General features: G+C 34.6%; 1 protein-coding gene across 1 annotated transcript in view; it reads right to left on the reverse strand.

Moving 5' to 3' along the window:
* Positions 1–20,869, reverse strand: part of LOC129224654 (paired box protein Pax-6-like) — a 163,859-nt gene that overhangs the window by 14,991 nt on the left and 127,999 nt on the right. The window contains exon 5 of the mRNA XM_054859189.1: positions 7,813–8,050. Coding sequence (XP_054715164.1) covers positions 7,813–8,050 — 238 coding nt within the window. The remainder of the gene's footprint in view (positions 1–7,812; positions 8,051–20,869) is intronic.

A 20,869-nucleotide genomic window follows, 5' to 3' on the forward strand; every position in this document is an offset into this window, starting at 1 on the left:
ATGCTCCAGGCCGCGCTTGATCGGTCCATGAATGTCCGGGATTATCTTGTTTATTTTTAGAAGAACTAAAATTTTAGACACCTGTTCTAGTTTTTCTTTTTTTCTAATAATTGTATTACGTTTTCAGTCCCATATAAGTGTAGACACATATATCTTGTGCATATATGTGTGGGATACAGATTTCTCTTAATTACCACTACTGTAAACTCCAGGAGGGGGGGGGGGCTGAAAACTTCTCCAGACTCTTTGGATTTGAGCCACATTGTCAATTTTATTGTGATAATGCACATACATGAAAGGACAATATTCCCAACCTCCCTCCACAGAATACTCAGGCTTGTTAGGACTAAACCCAGGAGAAATGTTTAGCTGTGAGGTATAATCACCTTTCATGAAGTTGGAGTCCCACCCTCCAATCTTTGAAGCTGAAATCCTATTGAACAAAGCAAATAATTTCCTAATAAATCAAACTCTTTAATAATATGACAGGGAATTATGTCAATTCTTAAATAAGTAATATTAGTTCAATAGGTTAAGAACAAGAACAATGAGACGTCACAGCAAAAAAAAAGTGTAACCTTAACTCCTTAAATACGGTGGTAGCATTCTGCATTTTGTGTAACCTTATTCCGGCGGCTAGCTTCCTCCATGGCAATGCAGCAACTTTACTGATAAAACTGGTGTAACGTATGAGCATTACAGCAGTTTTATCAGTTAAGTTACTTTATTGATATGGAGGCAGCTAAGCTGTTCCCGCTTTTACGGAGTAAGGTTACACGATTTTTTTTTACAGTGGGTGTACAAACTGATTTGCTGATTGTTTACGTCCCGTGTACAAATTAAACGACCGTTTTTTATATCTATTTATCATTTCAAGCTATAATTCCTCTTTCTCTGCACAAAGATGGCAGGGGAAAAAATCAAATTTTCAGTGATTGTTGGATCAATTTCTTCAAAAGTACTATGAATTCGTCCTAAATTAGCAAAGAACAAACAAAAGTAATATAAGTGACACTTAACTACAATTCAGTCTTCTATCAAGCCTAAAGCCCTGGTTTAATCTCCAATGAGTTTTGAAGCGGTACGAAGTGTTCTTTTGATAAAATTTCTTTAACTCTTTCTGTTAATTTTATTTTAAAATGAGACTCTTGCGGTTTTGGATCTTAAAAATTTTGCTCAGATCATAAAAAAAAAAGAAAAAGAAAGAAAGAAGAAGCTTCAAGAAGTAAATAAACATGATAATCATGATTGAGTCATTAATGTATAAATCAGTTATGTTTATGGATAGTGACAGGTTTTTACTACGTGAAATTCCCTTGACTGTGAGATTTCAACTTCATGCTACTTATAGTATGATCTAATTTTGTTTCATTAATAGTTTAGTGGCATCAAAATCATTAAAACTTCCCGGATTGTTAGCGTTTCAAAGGTATGATAATCACTTTACTTATTGTTGACAATCTTCAAATCAAAATGTTAAGTCCCCCCTCCCAAATAAAAAGATTTTTCACGTATTGCGTCCCGTTGTAAAAAGATTGATACATGTTGATTTCAGGCTGATCTGCTTTTGAATGGCTTCAACTCGGGGATAAGGCAGTTTAAAGTAACTCCGCATACGTTCAAAAATGCTGTAGTGCATAATAAACGATTTCACCATATTACCTCGTTTGGAAAAAGAGTGCCACAATACGAAATTTTTAATTTTCTTTTTTCTGCTTAAAGGACTTCAAATGACGTTATCTTTTTTGTAAAATAATGAAAGAATTTTTGCTCTAATATTAACTACTGGAGGGCATAGCAAATTTACTTTTCTTACAGCAAATTTAGTGAAAAGTTAAACTTCAAACGCTTCTTCTGTAAGATTTCATTTTTTCGTATTGTGGCACTCTTCTGAATAAGCGATATATGATTAGTTGATAATATTGGAAGACTGAGTACACCAATATTGAAGAAGAGAAAACTCCCCCCCACCCCCAAAAAAAAGGAGTTCCAATAGATAATATGGCCTTATAAAATGCTAAAACAACAGCTTTACTTTTTGGTGCAATTTATTTCGCTTAGTGAATCATCTGTCATTTTGTAATCCTATTTTGAAAAATTTTAAACTTCTTTGTGATTTTCCGGAGAGGGCCAATATTTTCAACCCATTTTGTTTTTCTGGTGCTTTTTATAAAGCTTTTGTAAATCTTTATTTTGAATGAAAACAATTTAATTAATCGTTGCTTCGCCTCCTATCATTTTGTAAACTCGTTACATTCGTTAAGGAGAAAACTACAATTTTTCAAAATAAAAGTAACATTATGACAAAAAAAAACAAAAGAAGGTGCTAATTTTTACACCTTTTCCTCTCTCTCTCTCTATACATGTATATGTATGTATTTTTATGATTTTAAGAGAATATAATTAGAGAAGGACAATCGTCTGTCATTTGTATTCTATAAGATAGTCGCATAAGAACTGCCATACAAAAACAAACTTCAAAAAATCGTTTTTCTTCAGGATTCTGGCGCTTTTAAATACAATAAAGCGAACAGACACAAAATGCTAAAACGTAGATGGATCTCTATGGCCTCTCAGCCAGGGGCAAATGCATCTAAATTCTGCACTGGAATAAAAAAAAAAAAAAAAAATAAAGCAACGAAAGCGATACTCAATTGATGAAAGAGAATATTTCTTTCCTTGCTCACGGGCGGGCATCGCTGCTGCAGCTTTTCCAAACTACTGGCAACATCAAAATTCCCGATTGTCCATAAAAACCGTTTTCACGCGCCGTGGGTACAAAAATCGCTTTTCGGCTGCATTTCCTCAGCTCGCAAAGGAGCCAGTTCCGCGTACGTATATCCATATATATATCATATAAACTGCGTCAGAAGTTAAATAGCTTTTCCGTCCCTTCTTATCAAAAGTCCAGCAGCCTGCATATCCATACACTGGCAACCATAAAAGTCCTATTCAAATCCGGAATCCGGGCGGCTGGAAGTAAGGACCTTTTTCAAAGAAGACCTGGGTAGAGATATCCGAGGTATTCCTTCGGCTATCTCTCTCAAATAATAATGTATATGAAAAAATATATACTCGCAAAGTTGGATGGAGGGGTAGAGGGGGGCAAGGCCCCATCCATTTTGAAAGACTTCCAACTTCTGATAGAAACTCTGGGCATTTAGTGCTTCCCATATATATATTTATCCGCGTCTATGCATGCCTGCGCGATGTCCCGAGCCTGCCTATCGCAGTAAATTTCCGTCCTTTTCCAGTGGGGAGGGGGTGGGGGCTTATCGGTGTCTTACGCTCGAATTGGGACGCATTCGTTCTTTCTTTCCGCCCACGCCTGCCACCGTTCCGCCGGGCGATAAAGTGAACGCATTCCCTAGTTTACGTGCGTCCCCTGATAATGGCAGGACGCTGTTTAAAAAATGAAACAAAGAGCACCCACAGCAAAGAGAAAGTCGTCGGCGGAGGTGTAAATGACGTCTTTTCCCTGGCGGGAGATAGCGCAGGTTGCGGTTAAAGCGGCACCACTGCTTTTGGGCCGCTTTCTTTTTTAACGAGCGTTTTCAACTTGCGCTGGCTGATAAATGGGATGCTATTAAGCCCCGTCGTTTTTTCCCAGCCTCCAATCTTATCGAAACCGTTTCAGAATTTCGGTTACGGAAGTCTTTTTTGACGCGCTCTCTTTGGACAGTGTCTGAGCTTATGACCGTATTTGCGACAACTAGAGCACTTCTGAAAGAAACTGATATTTTCATGACTCGGATGCTAGAAGGATGCTTTTTGCCAACATAACGTCAAATCCATAAAAAATGAGGGAGTTTCAGCAAACGATATTTACGCATTTTCTATCTTTCTTGCAATACATATTCAAAATTTTGTTTGCGTGTTACTTTTAGGCATAGTCTTCGTTCGTCATTTTTAATGAAACTTGCAACGATTAAAACACATGAAGAAAAATTTTCTTAAAAAATATTCCGTTTAACCGTCATGACCGTACTAAAAGAAAAAAATTATTAACGCATCCAAAATTTTAAGCGATTGGCACTAAAGACTATAATTTTTGTTCCTCTGTGGGATTTATTTGTGCGCTAATTTAAAGTGGAAGCATTTAAATATCAACAGTTTTTAACTAATTTAAATTTCACAACAATACGTGTACCGTTAGGTGAAACTGGGGTTAGTTGAGAAAGGGATAGGTTGTTACAGCGGCAATTGTGGCTATACATGTACTGTTTAACCACGGATCGTATGTAATTTGGCAATCGGCCATGTTGAGACGATTCCATTTAAATGAATCTAGCAGGGAGAAGGAAAAATAGCGATGGGATTTTGATGCACGCGTTTTATAATGTCACTAGCGCCTCATTAATTTATTGCATTCTCTAAAATGAAAAAAAAAAAAAAAGGAAACAAACAGAGTTTCTATGGAAACAACAAAAAGAAAATAAAATGTTTTCATTTCGTCCGGAAATGTAAAAACGGTTAGCTCAAAATTATGTTGTAAAAAATATATCAATTAATTTTTGTCGTAAGAAATAATAAGATCGATTTAAAAAATGATTGCAGTGAACGAACTGTCATTTGTATGAAACTGCGTCTGAATAATTAAGAGGCAAAAGCACACATCTGTAACAAACCAAGTACTATCAATGCAAACTAATATATAAGTCTATTTCCGATTATAAACCGGATATTAACCTTTCCATATAATCAGTGGTCAGACAGTAGTGTTATAGTAAAATTGAAAAAAAAAAAAAAAAAAGAAAGAAAGAACGGTTATGCCACCAACGGCCATCCTATAGCACTAACCCAGTGACGCTAGCACTTATGTGAGAGAAATTCGAGGAAAATGCGATCAAAACTGCAGGTTTGTGATTACTGATCTACAATGTGTATTAATTAAATCAAAGTTGTGGGTTGGTGTTAAATGTTTGCCCAATAGTTCTTTCTTTATATGACACTTTTGCTTTTATCTATTGTTTTTGGTTGATATTTTTCTACTAAACCTTGAATATCATGTTTGGCGTTGCAGCTGAAAGTGACATTTGCTAGGGGCAGGTTATGACATGTCACTAATAGCCTCGTAGCGCTTCTTGTTGACTGCTATAATATGGTTCTCACAAAACACTGATTCACCCTAAGCTCAATCCAAACAAGACGCTTTAGCTCATTCTGTCGTAATTACCTCTTAGTTGCGGGGGAGGGGGGTCATAGCGCAGACTGCGCCATTGAAATTTTCAGGGGGGTTATTTTGAGGGGTATTTTTTCCTTTTCTGGGGAGGAGGCTCATGCTTTGGGGGGAGGGGGCTTCGTGATATTTAGAGGGTGCGCGTTGATCGTATGGGCGCACCCTTGCTATAATACAGGAAACCATTTCGCAGATCGAGCTAAAAATTTGTCTAATTCAGAAAATAATAGAAATGGCATGAGATGTTTTTTACGTTAGTTTTCATCATCTCTGACTTTTCTTAAAATTTGCTTTCATACAATTATCTTTAAATGTGAATGTAATTGTAAATAAGCGATAATGAAAATTTGCAACTGCTGGTATGATACTTTTCAAAAGACATAGTTCGTAATTTTTTTTTTTTTTTTCATTTAGCAGCAAAAAAAATCTTAACGGTCAGTTGAATTTTTTCAAATTTTTACCGAGCGAATGTTGAAAAAAAAAAAGAAAAAAAAAAACGGTTCGAAAAGTTTGAAAAACGCTGCATGAGCTCAAGTAGAGCTCAAGTTTCTATTTCTTATGTCCAGTGCTGCCATCTAGTGAATGGTTGGGGACGCTGTGCATAGTATCGATTTTTCGGCGTTCTTCTATTGTTCCCCGCTAACAAGTTGCATTTATTTGAGCAAATCGCACGTAATAAATTCCGCTCTTCCGCGGTTTGTTAATAACTTAAATATTTCTAAAAGTGGAGAAAAAAATTATATCTATACATACATAGTCAATATCATAAGCATTAGAAATAACTTTTTCAATTCAGAAAAGTACATTTTTTGTATAAAAATAACAAAATAATCGATGAAATTCCATAACACATAGAAGTGAATCCCCTGTAATTTAATATAGTATTCTTACTTTTCTTTCAGTAGCTTTTTTTTTTTTTTTTTGCTTTTTTCTAAAGAAGAAATATTTAAAAGGAATAATCTTAAATGGTGTTATAAACGGTGTATTCTCACATTTAGAAGTCCTCGAGGAAGGCACACAGTTCCCTAAAAGTTTTCTGCAGTGAGAGAATCACAGAAGAAACTTGGGTCTATCTAGTAGCTCGTTTAAGGCTCCTAAGTTGTTAAACAGAAAGCAATCAAGAAGTCCCCAAAGCGAAGCGAATTGCTTTTAACAGATATAAATGCTTTTGAAGCCGTTTTGTGGCATCTCTGGTAGCTTACGTAACGTTTAAACATTTCGTAAACGATTTGAAATGGTTGTCTCAGCGTTAACCATTTTTTAAAAGTTTACTATTTTCAAGTTACTATTGTAAAGTTGAATAAATTTACTAATAAATACAAAAATAATAAATGATTCAAGATTGCGGTTGGTATACAGAAAAGTTCGTTAAATTATGGGCGAATTTTCATTATTTTATTAAATCACTTCTTAATCATCCGCTCGATTGGCTTGAAAAATCACCTGACGTCATTGTGCAAACTTTGAATGGATTTGATAAAATTCTATTCATTTGCAAATCAGGAATACTGTCTCAAACAATGGCACTAAAAATAAGTTTTACATAATTTATTTATTTTAATTATTTTTTCAAAATTGTGAGTATGACGCAGACCTGACGTGTGTCTGCTAATTACACTAATATCTGTCAACGTTATAAAAATAGCTACAGCAATTAGAATGCACAAGGCACATGCTAATACAAATATGTCCTCCCCTCCACGCTTTCGCTTTGAAAAGGTTACTTAGGTTCTTTCTTCTTTGCATATAATTTGAAGGGCTTTTTCTAAATGCATTTTAAGGATTCATTTGTTTAATCTTTATTAATCAAAGACTCTATTGATTAGCAAATTTTTTCAGCAATCTTGATCTTTAATGTTTAAAATTGGTTAGGCAACTGTTTTATATTTAAAAAAACGAGCTGATGTGTGCATCACATGACTTCCTTTTACTCCAATTTAATATCATTTCCTCATTACTGTCAATTTTAATGTGATTCAATAGTTTACTCTCTAAATATCAACAACAGTGGCCAAATTGAAACAGATTTAAAAACAAAAAAAAAAATCGCCAAACTTCTCGCCAAGTTTGCGACAAAACTTGGCGACCAAAAGACTAGCGATATATCGCCAAGTGTTCGCCAAATTAAAACACCACTTTAGTTTGCATCGAAATTAACAATTCCCCCCTCCCCGCAAAAGGGGCAAAAGACCCCTTTAGAGACACCTGAATGCAACCAAAAGGTGGTGCACAGCTAGACCCCACTAGGAGTCTACGTACCAAATTTCAACTTTCTAGGACTTGCCGTTCTTGAGTTACGCGACATACATACGAACATACGCATATCCGCACATACATACATACGTACATGCAGATGTCACGAGAAAATGCGTTGTAATTAGCTCGGGAATCGTCATTATGGATATTTCGCGTGTTTATACGTTCTTAGGCACTTATCCACGTGTGTCGAGTCGGAAAAAAAAACCTCAATATTCATTCGGGGGTGAGTAAAATGGAAATTAAGGTCGATTTTTGAGTGAACATTTTTTTGCGAATAAAATACTTCCTTTTTTTTAAAAGGAAGTAAAAAAAAACATCTAATGTAGAAAATTCAACAAAATATACTTTAAAAATTTCTCGAAAGTTTCACTTACCTTTTTTCGTAGGCAACCCATTCTCCAGGGAGGGGACGGTTGGTGCACTAACAGGAGGCGCCACATACCCCGGAGCAATGCTCCCGAAGGTGGTTCCCCCTGGGTACCAGGGGTTAGGCCTGGGCCAGCCTTGACCGTTAAGCATACGCAGCTTGTCGTACACCGCATCCTGGGCCTGCACCTGGGCCTGCTCTTTCTGGGCCGCCAGATTACGAAGCACACGATTGATGGACGATACCTGAGGAATAGAACGAGCATCATCAGAAAACAAAAGGGTGCCAATGCCATGACACTGGAGAGAGAGGGAGTATTCATGGAAAAATTATCATAAAGAATCACAACAAAAGCAGTCACATTTTTCTACACTCTAAAAACAATTCAGAAACGTTTCTAGGAAATAATGGGCAGCTGATGTGTCCAATTTCTACCAATAAGATATCTTGCAAAATCCAGGAATATTTTCCGCTAAAATTCAGTAACCTTCCTGAAGTTATCCTGGAAGCCTCCTGAGAAATTCAGAAATCTTCTCATTAAAATCCAGTCGTGTGTCTGGAAAATTAGAGTAAAGTTAGGAATTAATCATATAATAGCTCGGCACCTTCCTGATTTATCAAGGAAATTCCAAGCGCATTATTGCAAGCATGGTCAAACCTAAGCCAGAATTGCAAGTAAGTGACGAGAATTTTATCCGTCTGCAATTCTTGCACAGCAAAGTAGTCCACACTTATTCGTTCCCTTTGGGAGCTTAATTAGCATGGACGGGCCGTAATTGAACTGAAGTCGATGAACTTTATAAATACGTTCAGTTAATATTTAAACTGGGAGCTAAAAATACTTTTCACAACAATGAAAAGTCTGCATTCGTGCTACTTGCAGCAATTCAGAAAACTTTTTGACAATGATACTTGATTTTTCCAGGAAGTTGATAAAAACCATTAAAATCCCGAAACGTAACACGGAAATACCTAGTAATGTTTCGGAATTTTTTTACAGTGTATGAGCTCTCCCAAAATTCTCGACTTATAAAATTTGAGGTGTGCAATATTCTCAACTACTCATCTATAGATCATGATTAAGCGAATGTGCACCGATTGGAGTTGACGAACAGCGCTGTTTTTTCAACAATTCACAAAGACAAAACTCACAGAAATGTTTTACGAAATCGTTATAACACTAATGTTCTCTTGGAGAATTCAAACTTGTTTCAATTATGATGCACGATTCGTCTTTATTAGTAAGACATCGTGAACAGTAGGACCCCAAATTTTTATAGAGTTAGTACTGCGGTTGACTTGACGTAATTTATCTTTTGTTAAGAGAAACTTCATTTAGTTGCAATGCTTAAAATCCCATATTGGTTTCAACGTGATGCATGTAACATTTTAGTGGGAATAAATCATTGTAGTTTGGAGAAAACAACTAGTAATTGGGATGGAAGTACTAGTAAATACCTTTCTTGCCAGCAGTGCCAATACGTACTACTTGGAATACTATCTGTTAATCTAGTTGGTCTAATTAAAAAAGGATCCTTTATCGAGTCCCCGTTTACCTCCCAAATTTTCAAAAAATTGCTGTAAAACTGACGCCGACACTAGCTCATGGAAAGATATAAAGGGATTGTTAATTTAAGGTTTTTTTTTTTAATGTTTAGTACTTGATTTTTATTTTAACTGTTATGTCGGATTTTAACTACAACAATCGACTAATTCAGAAGTTGTTGTCTGATTGATTACGTGATGATAAATAATAGTATGAGAGTAGCTATATTTTTTCGTAATATTTTATTTTATCAACGGCCACTATTCTCACGCTAGGAATCCTAATCGAATAAGAATGTATTAAATAATATTTTTTGTTTCATCTTTCAACATTTTTTCTTTGGAATGTAATTTCGATCCATTCAAATCGTCAAAATAAATATTTGCTTGAATTTCATTTCATACTCAAAAAAAAAAAAAAAAAAAAAAAGAAAGAAAGACAACAAAAAGAAAGAAAAAAAAACAGATTAGTAAAAAATCTAGAGAACGTTTTATTGAAGACCATAACCCTTTTGTTATTTCATTCCTGTTAAAAAAACTTTTAATTTCGAAACCCAAAATATTTAAAAAATCGAGCTAATTATTTTTAATCTATTCACAAGCAGCAGTAGCAAAATCAGTTATTAAATTTGAAGGGCATTTATAATTATTTTTCCTCCGAAAAAAAAGGGAAACTTTCTTTAGTAAATTCGACACTATTGTTATTTCTAAACGTTCTATAAAAACGAACGGTGGTTATGTAAACACTGTTGCATGGTTGCTTAAAGTTAAAGAATTTTGAAAGTCATCTCTTGTTATATAAAAAGTCCTGCTGGGATCAATTAGATGTTTTTTTCATCTTAAACTGGATGTATATACAAAGTAGGAAATCTCATTAGCAACACATGAAAAACTTTTTTTTTTGTTCTCACAGTGTCGGTTATTTCAGGTGGATTAAGCTCCTATTTGCTTGCATCCCGTCCTACACCGCAGTCATTTAGTTTTTTTTTTCTTTCTGGCGCGAATACCAGATGTCCATTAAGCGCAGTTGCTACCAAAACAAGATAACTCTCAGAACCACACAGGCGTAAATGCATTTAGTATGGACCAGATCGAAAAAATATTCAAACGCCAGAAAAAAAATTGAAAAACAAAAACAATTTAATGTGTCTTGTATTTGTGAAAGTTAGCGTAAAGCGTGAAATTTCTAACGATTTTCGCTTTACTTTTTTTTCTACTAAAACCGTTAAGGCTGAAAAAATAGTTTTTTTTTCTTGCCTATCTTTTCAGCGACGGCGTGGCTGAAAAATTTTTGCAAATTCCTATTTTCCAACGCTATTCAGTCTCTCGCGGCAGTATGTTTCACGACTGCTTTCACAATGACAATTCTTACTAATTAAACACCAAAAAAGAAACCCTCAGAAAAAAATGACTTTTTTATTACTATTATTGCTGCACTATCTTTTTCTTCCGGTGCTTCAAGGAAACTGTTCGATCGTACTTTTTTTATTTCGATATTTTTGCTTTTCTTTTTCCTTTTTACCGCCGTTCTTTTTGTTTTAGTCTTTTCCCCGATCGTTTTTATTCTATCTTCCCCAACCAAATTCTTTTGTTCCTTGCAAGAGGGCGCCCGGATCGCTTTCATTATCACTGTAAAAATAATGAGTCGAAAAAAAGAGTCAATTGGAAGCCAGTAAAAAAAGTAATAAAAAATGAAAAAAATACAAAAAAATGCATGGAAGAGGAAAAGGCTGCTGTAGTCGAAAGCGGGGAAAAAATACTTTTAGGTGGAAAGCGTGGAGGAAAAAATTTAAAAAGATTAGCGCAGGAAATTTTTCAGCCAATTAAAAATGCACTCGATATCAGCACCATTTTGGGTTTAATTGTGTAAGCCTTGTTAGGCAAGGCCTCGCCGGCTGAATAGACGCTGCTTTTTCGATCGCTTAATTCGAAGAGTGCTGATAAAGTCCCCGCTCCCTCCTTATTACTCTCTAAAAAGAAAAGGGGAGGGGTGACGATACTTGGGAAGCGAAGGAGAAAAAACAGAGTCAAGATGGCGACACGCTCGGTTTTCTTTTGTGTACTTTTAGTGAATGGAAATCTGTCGTAGTGCCTGAATTGAATGGGAGGGATTCGGAATACACCTCTTGTCCCCAATTTCAACGTGCTTGTTTGTCGTCTTTTAATGAGCTCTAGTGGCGAAGAGAAAATAAAAGATTGACTAAACAAGCGACTAAAGGAATATTAGATAGGTTGTAAAGTTACATTACTTAATGATTTATAATGACAGTCGATTCTGTTTGCAGCGAATATTAAAGCAAGAAGGTTCTTGGCATAATTTCCTCTTGAATAAACTATGTTTTTGCTTAATTTCTCTGAAATACTCAGTTTATTTTTAATCTGGGTGCTTTATTATTGCTCTTTTTAACAGCCTAATATTTAGGACGTCTCTGAAAACTCATGATCTCTTCCATTTCTATATTGGTGTAAGGAAAGAGGCAGTTTTTTCTACTAGTTAGAATACAAAAATTTTACCCGTATTACTCGAGCATTTTGCTTCAATGTGCGTGAAAGATGTGTCACTTTTGCACAATTAAAGAGCAAACTAAAGTTACTTTTTGCAGTGACAGTGTTCTGTTGTGATCTTTAATTAACGTTGCTCTTATTAAGTTTGTTTTCTGCTTGTTAAGCTCCTAACCAGTTGCGGACCTAGTGAGCCCTAGGAACTTGCAGCTATATTTCATGTGACCCCACTATCGGCGGACAACCTGTTACCAATACAGAGTTCTGACGGCCACTTTCCCAGAAGATAGAGACCCCAGAGCTCTTACGATTAAAAAAAAAAATCTAGAAATTTAATTGAACTGAGAGCATCCAGATCAAATAGACGCTCAAGGGATCGTTAACACGTCGTTGATCATTCGAAATGGCCGCAGATGATCTTCTTCATCTTGAAAATAAATTGACTGAAACCGAGTCTGAACCCGCTCGTATTATCGTATTAAGTGAATTAACTAACCTTCTCTGTCTTTCTTTATATGTTTATTAGTTTGCATCGTATCTTTACCCAATTTGGCACAAATGTTCTGTGATGCTCATGAATTTACATAGTGGGTTTTTAATAGAATATGTGAAACGAAATGTTTTCGCCCGTTAATAACAATAACTGAATTTTTAAAATTGCAAACAAAAAAAAAAAAGAAAAAAAAAAAGAAAAAGAGAAAAACAAATGAAAGAAACGAATTGTTCTGAATTTTAGTTCTATGTCAAAAAATTCCTTTTTCCTACATTTTGACGGAACATTTTACACTTTTTTTTTTTTTTGGTTTTACTGAGCTTAATTGTTGAACCATGCGTCACTTGAACTTGCGACACTTTCATTTTCAAAATAGACCGGACTACACAGCTAGTTACATATATATTCAGAATTCAGAGATGCAGCAGCAGCTATTGTAAGAATAGATCGGAAAACGAAAACCCAATAAATCATTAGCCAAATGATTGTATCATAATCCTTAATTTGACTTATCAGAAAATTTAGGACTGCAACTAAAGTGCAATAGGAAAACTTCCTAACGTCCATACGCAGCTCAGAAACACCAAGAAAACTTATAGCGAGTCCAATTTTTCGTCTTGAGATTCAACTCACTCAAGCAGCCATTGGGAGGAGGTCCAGACATAAAAAGAATTCCAGAAAATAATGGTCACGTTTCAGAAGCATCATTAATACCGAAAAAGCGAGCGGGGGAAAAAAAGCGAAAGGAGATAGCCACTCCAACTCCTTCTCCGCTGATGGGGGCTCTCCCGGTTCCCAGATAACTTATAATGCCCGTGTAAAGAGAACGCCTCCAAAATCGCTTTTCGCCTCCTCGCTTTCGCTTGTTCCAATGCCAGCCATTTGTCACTAAACTGCCCGCCACTGCACCCAGTAGCACGTTCCGTCTCCCTCTCGCGTGAATTTAGAACCCCGATGGAGGTGTAGAAACGCATCTTGTTGTGTGCCCCGATTTTGTTTACATTGCACAGGGCTCACATCAGATTTTTTTTTCTCTCCACCAGAAAAGAGACCAAGAAGGGAATTTAATCGTAAATTCCAAACAATTAGGGATTAATCGGAAGTACATTATCTGTAATAGACTAAAATTAGCCTAATCAGCTAATTTTAACCATACTCAGTAAGTGGCTACCCTATAGCCAGGGCTAAGGCAGGCGTGTATTTTATGTAATTTTAGCCAATTAATCATTTGAAAATTTCTTCTCTTTAACTAAAATTACTTTTGCTCTTAGTAAGTAACTACTGAATAAATTTTAGTTGATGAATCGGCTGAAAAACTATTATTTACCTTCTTTTACTGGTAAAAGATCTATTGCAATAGAGAAAAAAGTTTCCTTTAAATTTCGACCTAAATTTCCATTTTACTCGCCCCGGAATGAATGTTGAGCATTTTTTTTCGTTCCATCTGCACGTGCATATAAACACATGGACAGTCGAAGTGATTATTTCGATGATTCCCGATTTAATTATCCTAGGAGTTTTCTCGTGACGTCTGTATGTTCGTATTTATCCCGCGAAACTTAAAAACGGTATACCGTAGAAAGTTGAAAGTTTACAGACTGAGTGGGGCTTAGTTGTGCATCTCCTCTTTTGGTTGCATTCGAGTGTTCCAAAACGGATCTAATTTGTGGTGACAAGCTGTAGCCTAATGGTTGCTAATTCATGACATCATTTCTGTATTTGTATTCCGTTTCAACACTTCTGTTTCATGTTGCAATTTTATCTTCATTGTACCAAAAGAACTGCTATGTAATTTCAAAAATACTTTCAGCTACTTCATCCGATTGCTCTTTGATTGTTTGACTTCTTCTTTTTTTCACTTTTCCTGAAAGTACCTGTAGATGAGATGTCAGATACACCCTTTTCTATGTAACCCTTAGATAAAGCATCTGACCAGGGGCACAGTGGGGCTGGAATGAAATACATTTTTACTAGACGGAACGCCATTCCGCAGTATATTTCAAGTAATCAGTGTCACAGCGATTGGAGTATTTGGGGGTAAACCCTTCCTCCCACAAGGCCTTCGTTTTAATATTAATGTCGATTCCAATACTGTAGTTCATGCAGGTATAAGGATCTTTTTCATCAAAAAACGCCCTCCAGAAGGTTGATCTGACTGCTCAGTGCAAGTAAAACTTATCGTGTACAATTGTATACGTAATCACTCATAAATCTCAAACTCTCCCCAAAACAGACAAATTTGACAGTGTTCAAATCTAATTCCTTACTAAAATATACTTTTTTCCCCCTCTATTTCTCAGTCTTAAAACTCTTTTCAAGCCATATGGTAAATAACGTTATTTTTTTATCGAGCTTGTTAGGCACTTGGGATTATTATTATTATTTTATTATTGTTGTTTCTTTTTTAACACTGTTTGCTTAACCGATAAACATTGCATACTTTTTTAATACATTAATGTTAATGTATAATAATTTTCTATGAACTATATACTGAATAGTAATCCTCTCCCTCATCCGTATTGATCGATGAACAAAGCACGGCCACGACAGCTTGATGTTTTTTTCCTCCCTAATCTTGCGTAGTACCAGTAAGAAAAAAAATTAGCACTACAACACTTCCTCTGACTACGTGATCGTAAAAAAAAAAAAAAAAAAAAAAAACGCATGACGGAAATGACCAACAGAATCAATACATCGCAGAAATTTGCTTCGACAATGCGCCACAATAAACCCATAGGAATTTATAAATCCTTACTTTACTAGTACTAAGTTAAAACAAAAACGTGATGATTTCCGATTTCAATTGGTTAAGATAAAGGTAAAATAAATCTTGAGAATTTTAAAGCTCAGGTTAATCAGATGAATATTTCTAATACCCTGCATATAAAACTGAAGAAAATGTTTTCTTGTTTTATGTTAGAACATTTTAGTGGTTTTATTCTTTAAAAAAATCTCTGTACTCCTATATTATAATTATTTCTGTTTTTTTTTTTTTTTTTTCAATTTTTTTTTATAGATAAGTATGATGCTGATAGCTAAATATGAAGATAAAATGTTTAAAAAATGAGCATGTACACTTTGGAAAGTAAGAATTGCCTTTAGAAAAGAAAGTTTTTACATGAGAAGTTTGCTTCAAAATTATTAGCGGAAAATTGTAGTCAAAACTAGTTTTGGGCTCGATTCACACTATTTTTTTTTAATAACTTCTCATTTGTAGATTTATTTTAGAAACCCACGATTTTGTATGCATAAACTAGTAAAAATAAATTAAACCACTTCTGGGAATTGTCACTAGTTACATCATTCGACTTTCAAGCTCATTGAAATGTAAACTTTAAAGACGTTTAGCACTAAAATCAAGCGGGTATTTTTACTGTTTTTAAATGGAATTTAAAGGACCAACCAATGTCAGGAGTCAGAGATCAATGTTAATTGACTAATTGAATGTTTTGATGTTTCAGGCAGAGAACTTCGATTTGTCTAGAGCTTTATTGTTTAGTTAGCATTTTAAACATTTTCTTTACCATTTTCTACCTACAGTATCTGGAGATGCCTCTCATACATAATCTTGGCGCTACTAATCGCCCACTGACTCCCAAAATCCGACCTCCCCAATCACCGGAAAAGCCAGAGGAGATACCACAGGGATCCAGGGATCGCGCGATGTTTGTTTGGAAGAGGAATTTTCAAAAGAGCCATCCATTCTTTCGGGTATCCTTAATCGCCGCTGAAGAGCAATCGCTCGCCCTCCCTCCCGATGCGTGGGGGCGGGGCAGGCGAAAAACACGAATTAAGAGCTCTTTAGGAGGGCTGAGCAGGGACGTGACAAACGATCTCGTCGGAGAACCTTCCCTTTTACTCTCTGACAACTCAATCACTGCTCGGCCAACGAATTCTATCCTCACCAGGGAGCAACAGGGATGGAGAAGATGCGGGTCGAGCGTGTTCGGAAACATTCTATTAGATGAGCTTTCGTTGCCTATATTTAGAATCAGGGCCCAATTTCCCAATAGACAGAGTAGGCAGCTGCTTAGGACGGCAAAATTTTCAGGGGCGGCAAATTTTGCTTCAACCATTCGTTTTTTAAATTATTTTTTTATTCTTGAAAGTAAATATTAACATTCTTTTATTTTTCACCGATACAATTTTTTCTTGTCATTTAATAATGATTACTTTCACGCACTTTATGAAAATCAAATGATTTTCAATCATGGTAATAGATCAGCGTAAGACGGTAAGTGAAGACGATAAGCAGGTGTCCATTTCAAAAAGTGTCGTTGCGTTTATCCAGAAGTCACAACAAGATTCGAGTTTGACTGAAATTTTTAGTGCTGTACTAAAGAGTTTATTCAGTACTGGTTTCTTAAGTGATTGAAGTTTTTTTTTTTTTTTACATTATTAATATTTAAAAATTGTTTTCTGTTAATATTAAGTTTCGGAGGCAAATGAAAATGAGTGACGAGCGAAAAAGGCGGAATGATTTTAAATAAAGGAAGCATGCTCTAAATTAAAACCCGAAAAACGAAAAAGAGTCTTCAAAAATTTGTAAATGAAAAAACAGGATAAAGATGTTGTTATAAATAAGATGACAACTGATAAAATTGTTAAGGCTACAAAGGAGTATGAAAATCTTTTTTTTTTTTTTCAAGATACAGTTCTGAAATGTTTATGAGTTATACACCTTTAAAAGGGGATGTAATATGTAAAGTTTTGTTGAAAAAGTCTGAATAGTTTGTAAAATACAGAATATATTGTATTTTTTAATTGTTAATATTTGAATCTCAAAAATTACTCCATGAGCACCATTTTTTTTTTAACTTTTTTTTTTCTATTTTTCTAGATGCATACTTCACATATAAAAAAACTTGGGGCGAAAATTTCATTACCTACAATATTTTGTTAAAAAGGTGTCAAAAACAGAATTTTTATTAAAATTTCGATTTTTGCTGAAAAAAAGTCAATAAAATTAGGATTTAAACCTGATTAAGAAGCCTCCCTATTTTTTTTTTAAATTTGTTTCTCCCAATGAATTTGAAAAAAACTCAAAGTAATTAAACAAATCCTGATCTGCAGGGTGCGTTTGAAAGATACTCATGAATCGAAATTTTACGATTATGAGATATTTGCATTTAAATGAAACATTTATTCACAAAATACATAATATCACACTGACAGAAAAGCTTATAACTTCTGTAAAAGTAGTTCGAATTGATTTTTTTTTTTTTTTTTGCTATGAATAAACCACAGTTCAAAGATTAATTTTAAGGAAAAAAATGAAAAATCAAAATTTTGGTCGGTTTTTCGCATTTTAAGATTTTATTGTAGCCTTAAAGCACAAGACATTAAAGTTCAGTACTCATCAAAGATTCAGCTACATAGATATTAAATAACTAAACTAGAGTTTTACTTTCATAACACGGTTTTGAATGATTAAAAGATAGCAGTAATATACGTAACTTAAAAAAAAAAAAAAAAAAAAAAAATTACAGAATTAAATCGGAACGTAACCGTTTTTTTCTTCTTCTGTTTTTTTAATATAAAAATGTCTTTTTGAGCAAATGATGATAAATCATGAAACAAAGAATTTAGTTAATTTGCTCTGAAAATAAAGATGCTGTGTTATGTGAAAACACTAACATGCTTAGCATTCGAAACAAATATCGGTTATTGTTTTTCTCCCCATTTTCTATCATTAATTTTTCTTTTATAGGTCTAAAGCATGTCTATATCATTTTTCAATAATTCGTCTGCGTTGCCATTATAAGGAAATGTTTTAAAATTTCAAAGAATGAAAGAGAACATGCTTTATGAAACTATCATATCATGCATGAAATTATTCAAAAATAATGAGAGAAAAAAACTCTATGTTGCAATAATATCTCCAAATTTGCCGAATCGTCAGCAAAATTTTCCAATAAAGAATTTTTTGGGAGATCACTGTGACCTCTCATTGGGGCGCTAAATGTGAAACGTTTGCTTCTTTTAGAGGGGAGAGGGTGGCAGTTTTCTAGAAAAAATATCATTTTTTTCGCTCATTATCACGCAGTAGTTCTTTAACAAAAGAGAAAAAAGCTGCCGATTATCAACTAATTAAAACTGCAAAAATAATTGCATTAAGAATAAAATAATACTGATACCAACCCATGGAAAGAATACTAGCACAGCAAGCTGACAGTTTTCAAAGTTATTTAAAATTCGATTGTTAATCAAAGACATGTTTTATGCGATGGGAACAATTTTATTACTTTAGATCAAATATTTCTCTACTTTATAAATGCCAACATTTAACAAAGTAATGTCCCCAAAACTACTCTAAAGGAGGGAAAATATGATTAGACTTACAAAACAAATCATCCTCTATGAATTATTGCAAGTATAACAAAATTATTCAAGAAAAACGGAAAAAAAAATCACAATTATTCTAATAATTTTCACACCTCTGTATGTATGTTCCACAAGAAAACGTTTCTGCTAAACAAGATGCTATGTGAAATCATTCAAGTTGCACAACCGTAAAGTTTTTGCATAATGCAAAAAATAATGTTTTTAATTCACATTGGAGAAGGTGTGAAATGTATCTTCATTGTTCTTGAAGAAATGATTTAAACAGGGCTTTTATTGTTATTGTTTTCGTTCCGGTTCAACTAAAAAATTTTTAAAAAATATTCGTGCAGTTCCGGTTTCTGTTCCGCCAAAAATAAAGGTTTTTGGTCCAGTTTTGAATGAATAATTTTGTTTTATACATATTCTGATTCGCACTAAAATGCATTTATACATTTATAATTCCATCATAAATGTAGCATGTGATGATGTGATGATGATCCCACGGTTGAAGTCAAGTTAGAAAATAATAATCAGTTCGTTTCAGTAACAAAATTATTGAAGATATATTGAACCCAAATGATCCGACATTTTTTTTTTCGGTTCAGCTTTTTTTTTTCGTTTTCCCCCCTTTTATATGGTGTCATAAATATTTCCTGAACCTATGAAGTTTTATTGTGCTAAACGCATACTGATACAACAATTTGTTGCTTTCCTATAATTTTTCTTTAAATTTTTCAACAACTTTTCGGACATCCTGCATTTTTCTTAAAATTACATAAACAGTAAAATTAGATACAAAATTTCCCAATTCAGCATTAAACAATATTATATATAAACGACTTAAATAGACAAAATTTCAGGTGTATCCTGCGAAATATGAGACAACTCTGACGCAAGTCTTGGTATTGAAAATTCTGATGATCTTTAATGACTTGAGAATTTAGAAACAATCGAAAACAATTCCAAAAGAAATTATTAATTTCTCTTTTTTTTTCGTTTGCCTGTGTTATAAAACGGTTTCAATGACGCAACTAATTAAAATACTTTACATTTGCTAACATTTAAAAATATTTGATTTAAAATGTCCAAAGCAATTCTTAAGAATATTTTTTCAGAAACATCCGAGTCACAAACACTTTCTGCACACTTTTGTGCCGTCTTCAGGGTCTTTCGGCGACATCAATGTACATTTCCTCCAAAGTGGATCGAAAGGAGTGGGCGGACTCAACCTCCATTGACCGCGGACCAGTTCACAAAAACCATCAAAGTCAATGCCTGTTGATCTACACCTCGATTCATCACTGGGGCATTTTATATGGACCCCAAAAGGGCTCTCCGCCTCTTCGAGAGACCTAAATATCATAGGGAGGCATTGACATCGAGTTATCGCCATATTGTCAGGCTTCAATGCCCCAACTTGTCCGCCAGTTTTACAGTACCTACGGTTTATTGTCGCTGCTGTGCTTAGAATTTGGCGACATAAAAGGGACACATTCGAACGTCTTCTTTCGGGAGTTCCACAATAGAACGTTCTTGACTAGGGATGAAAGAAATCCCATGTTCCGCACTGACCGTTGCACAATGGAAGGGTCCGAGATCGGTTAAATAGGTTCGACACGCACAACAGCATAATGGAACAGAGAGCTTCAGTCAGTAAGCCCCGAAAAATATAAATATTACGACAATTCTAATACTCAGTGTAAGTGCAGTTCCACGAGATTTTGCCGATCTTGAGCAAGAACAGTTGGTGGAGAGGTAAATTTAGGCTTGTAGTTTGTCTCATTGCTGTGGTGGAAACATAATGTCCATTTTACTTCGTGGAAAAACACCGAAGTACAATTTATATAAAATAAAGAATATTTTGATCATTGCTCACAATTAACCCACTTGTCAAATTTTCCATAAATTTCGCTTCCAGTTTTCAGGATTATTTTCAAAATTCCACATCATATTAAATCTCCCTATCATACTCGTAAAATTTTCAAGATTTTGTTGGTAACATGCTGACATCTCTATAAACTTTTACGCCCATGGCAACAAGTTGCCAAATTTGCGACAAATTTATCGAAAAAAAAATGATTTCTCGAATCTGGTTTCAATTTGGCACTGTTGGGACATTTAGCGAAAAATCCTTTGAATCGGGTTAAAATTGTCTAAGTTTAGAAGAAGAAACTGGGTAAAACACTTTTTTTTTGCATCG

This window comes from Uloborus diversus, chromosome 1 (genome assembly GCF_026930045.1).
Source record: "Uloborus diversus isolate 005 chromosome 1, Udiv.v.3.1, whole genome shotgun sequence".
In the NCBI taxonomy this organism is placed as follows: Eukaryota; Metazoa; Arthropoda; class Arachnida; order Araneae; family Uloboridae; genus Uloborus; species Uloborus diversus.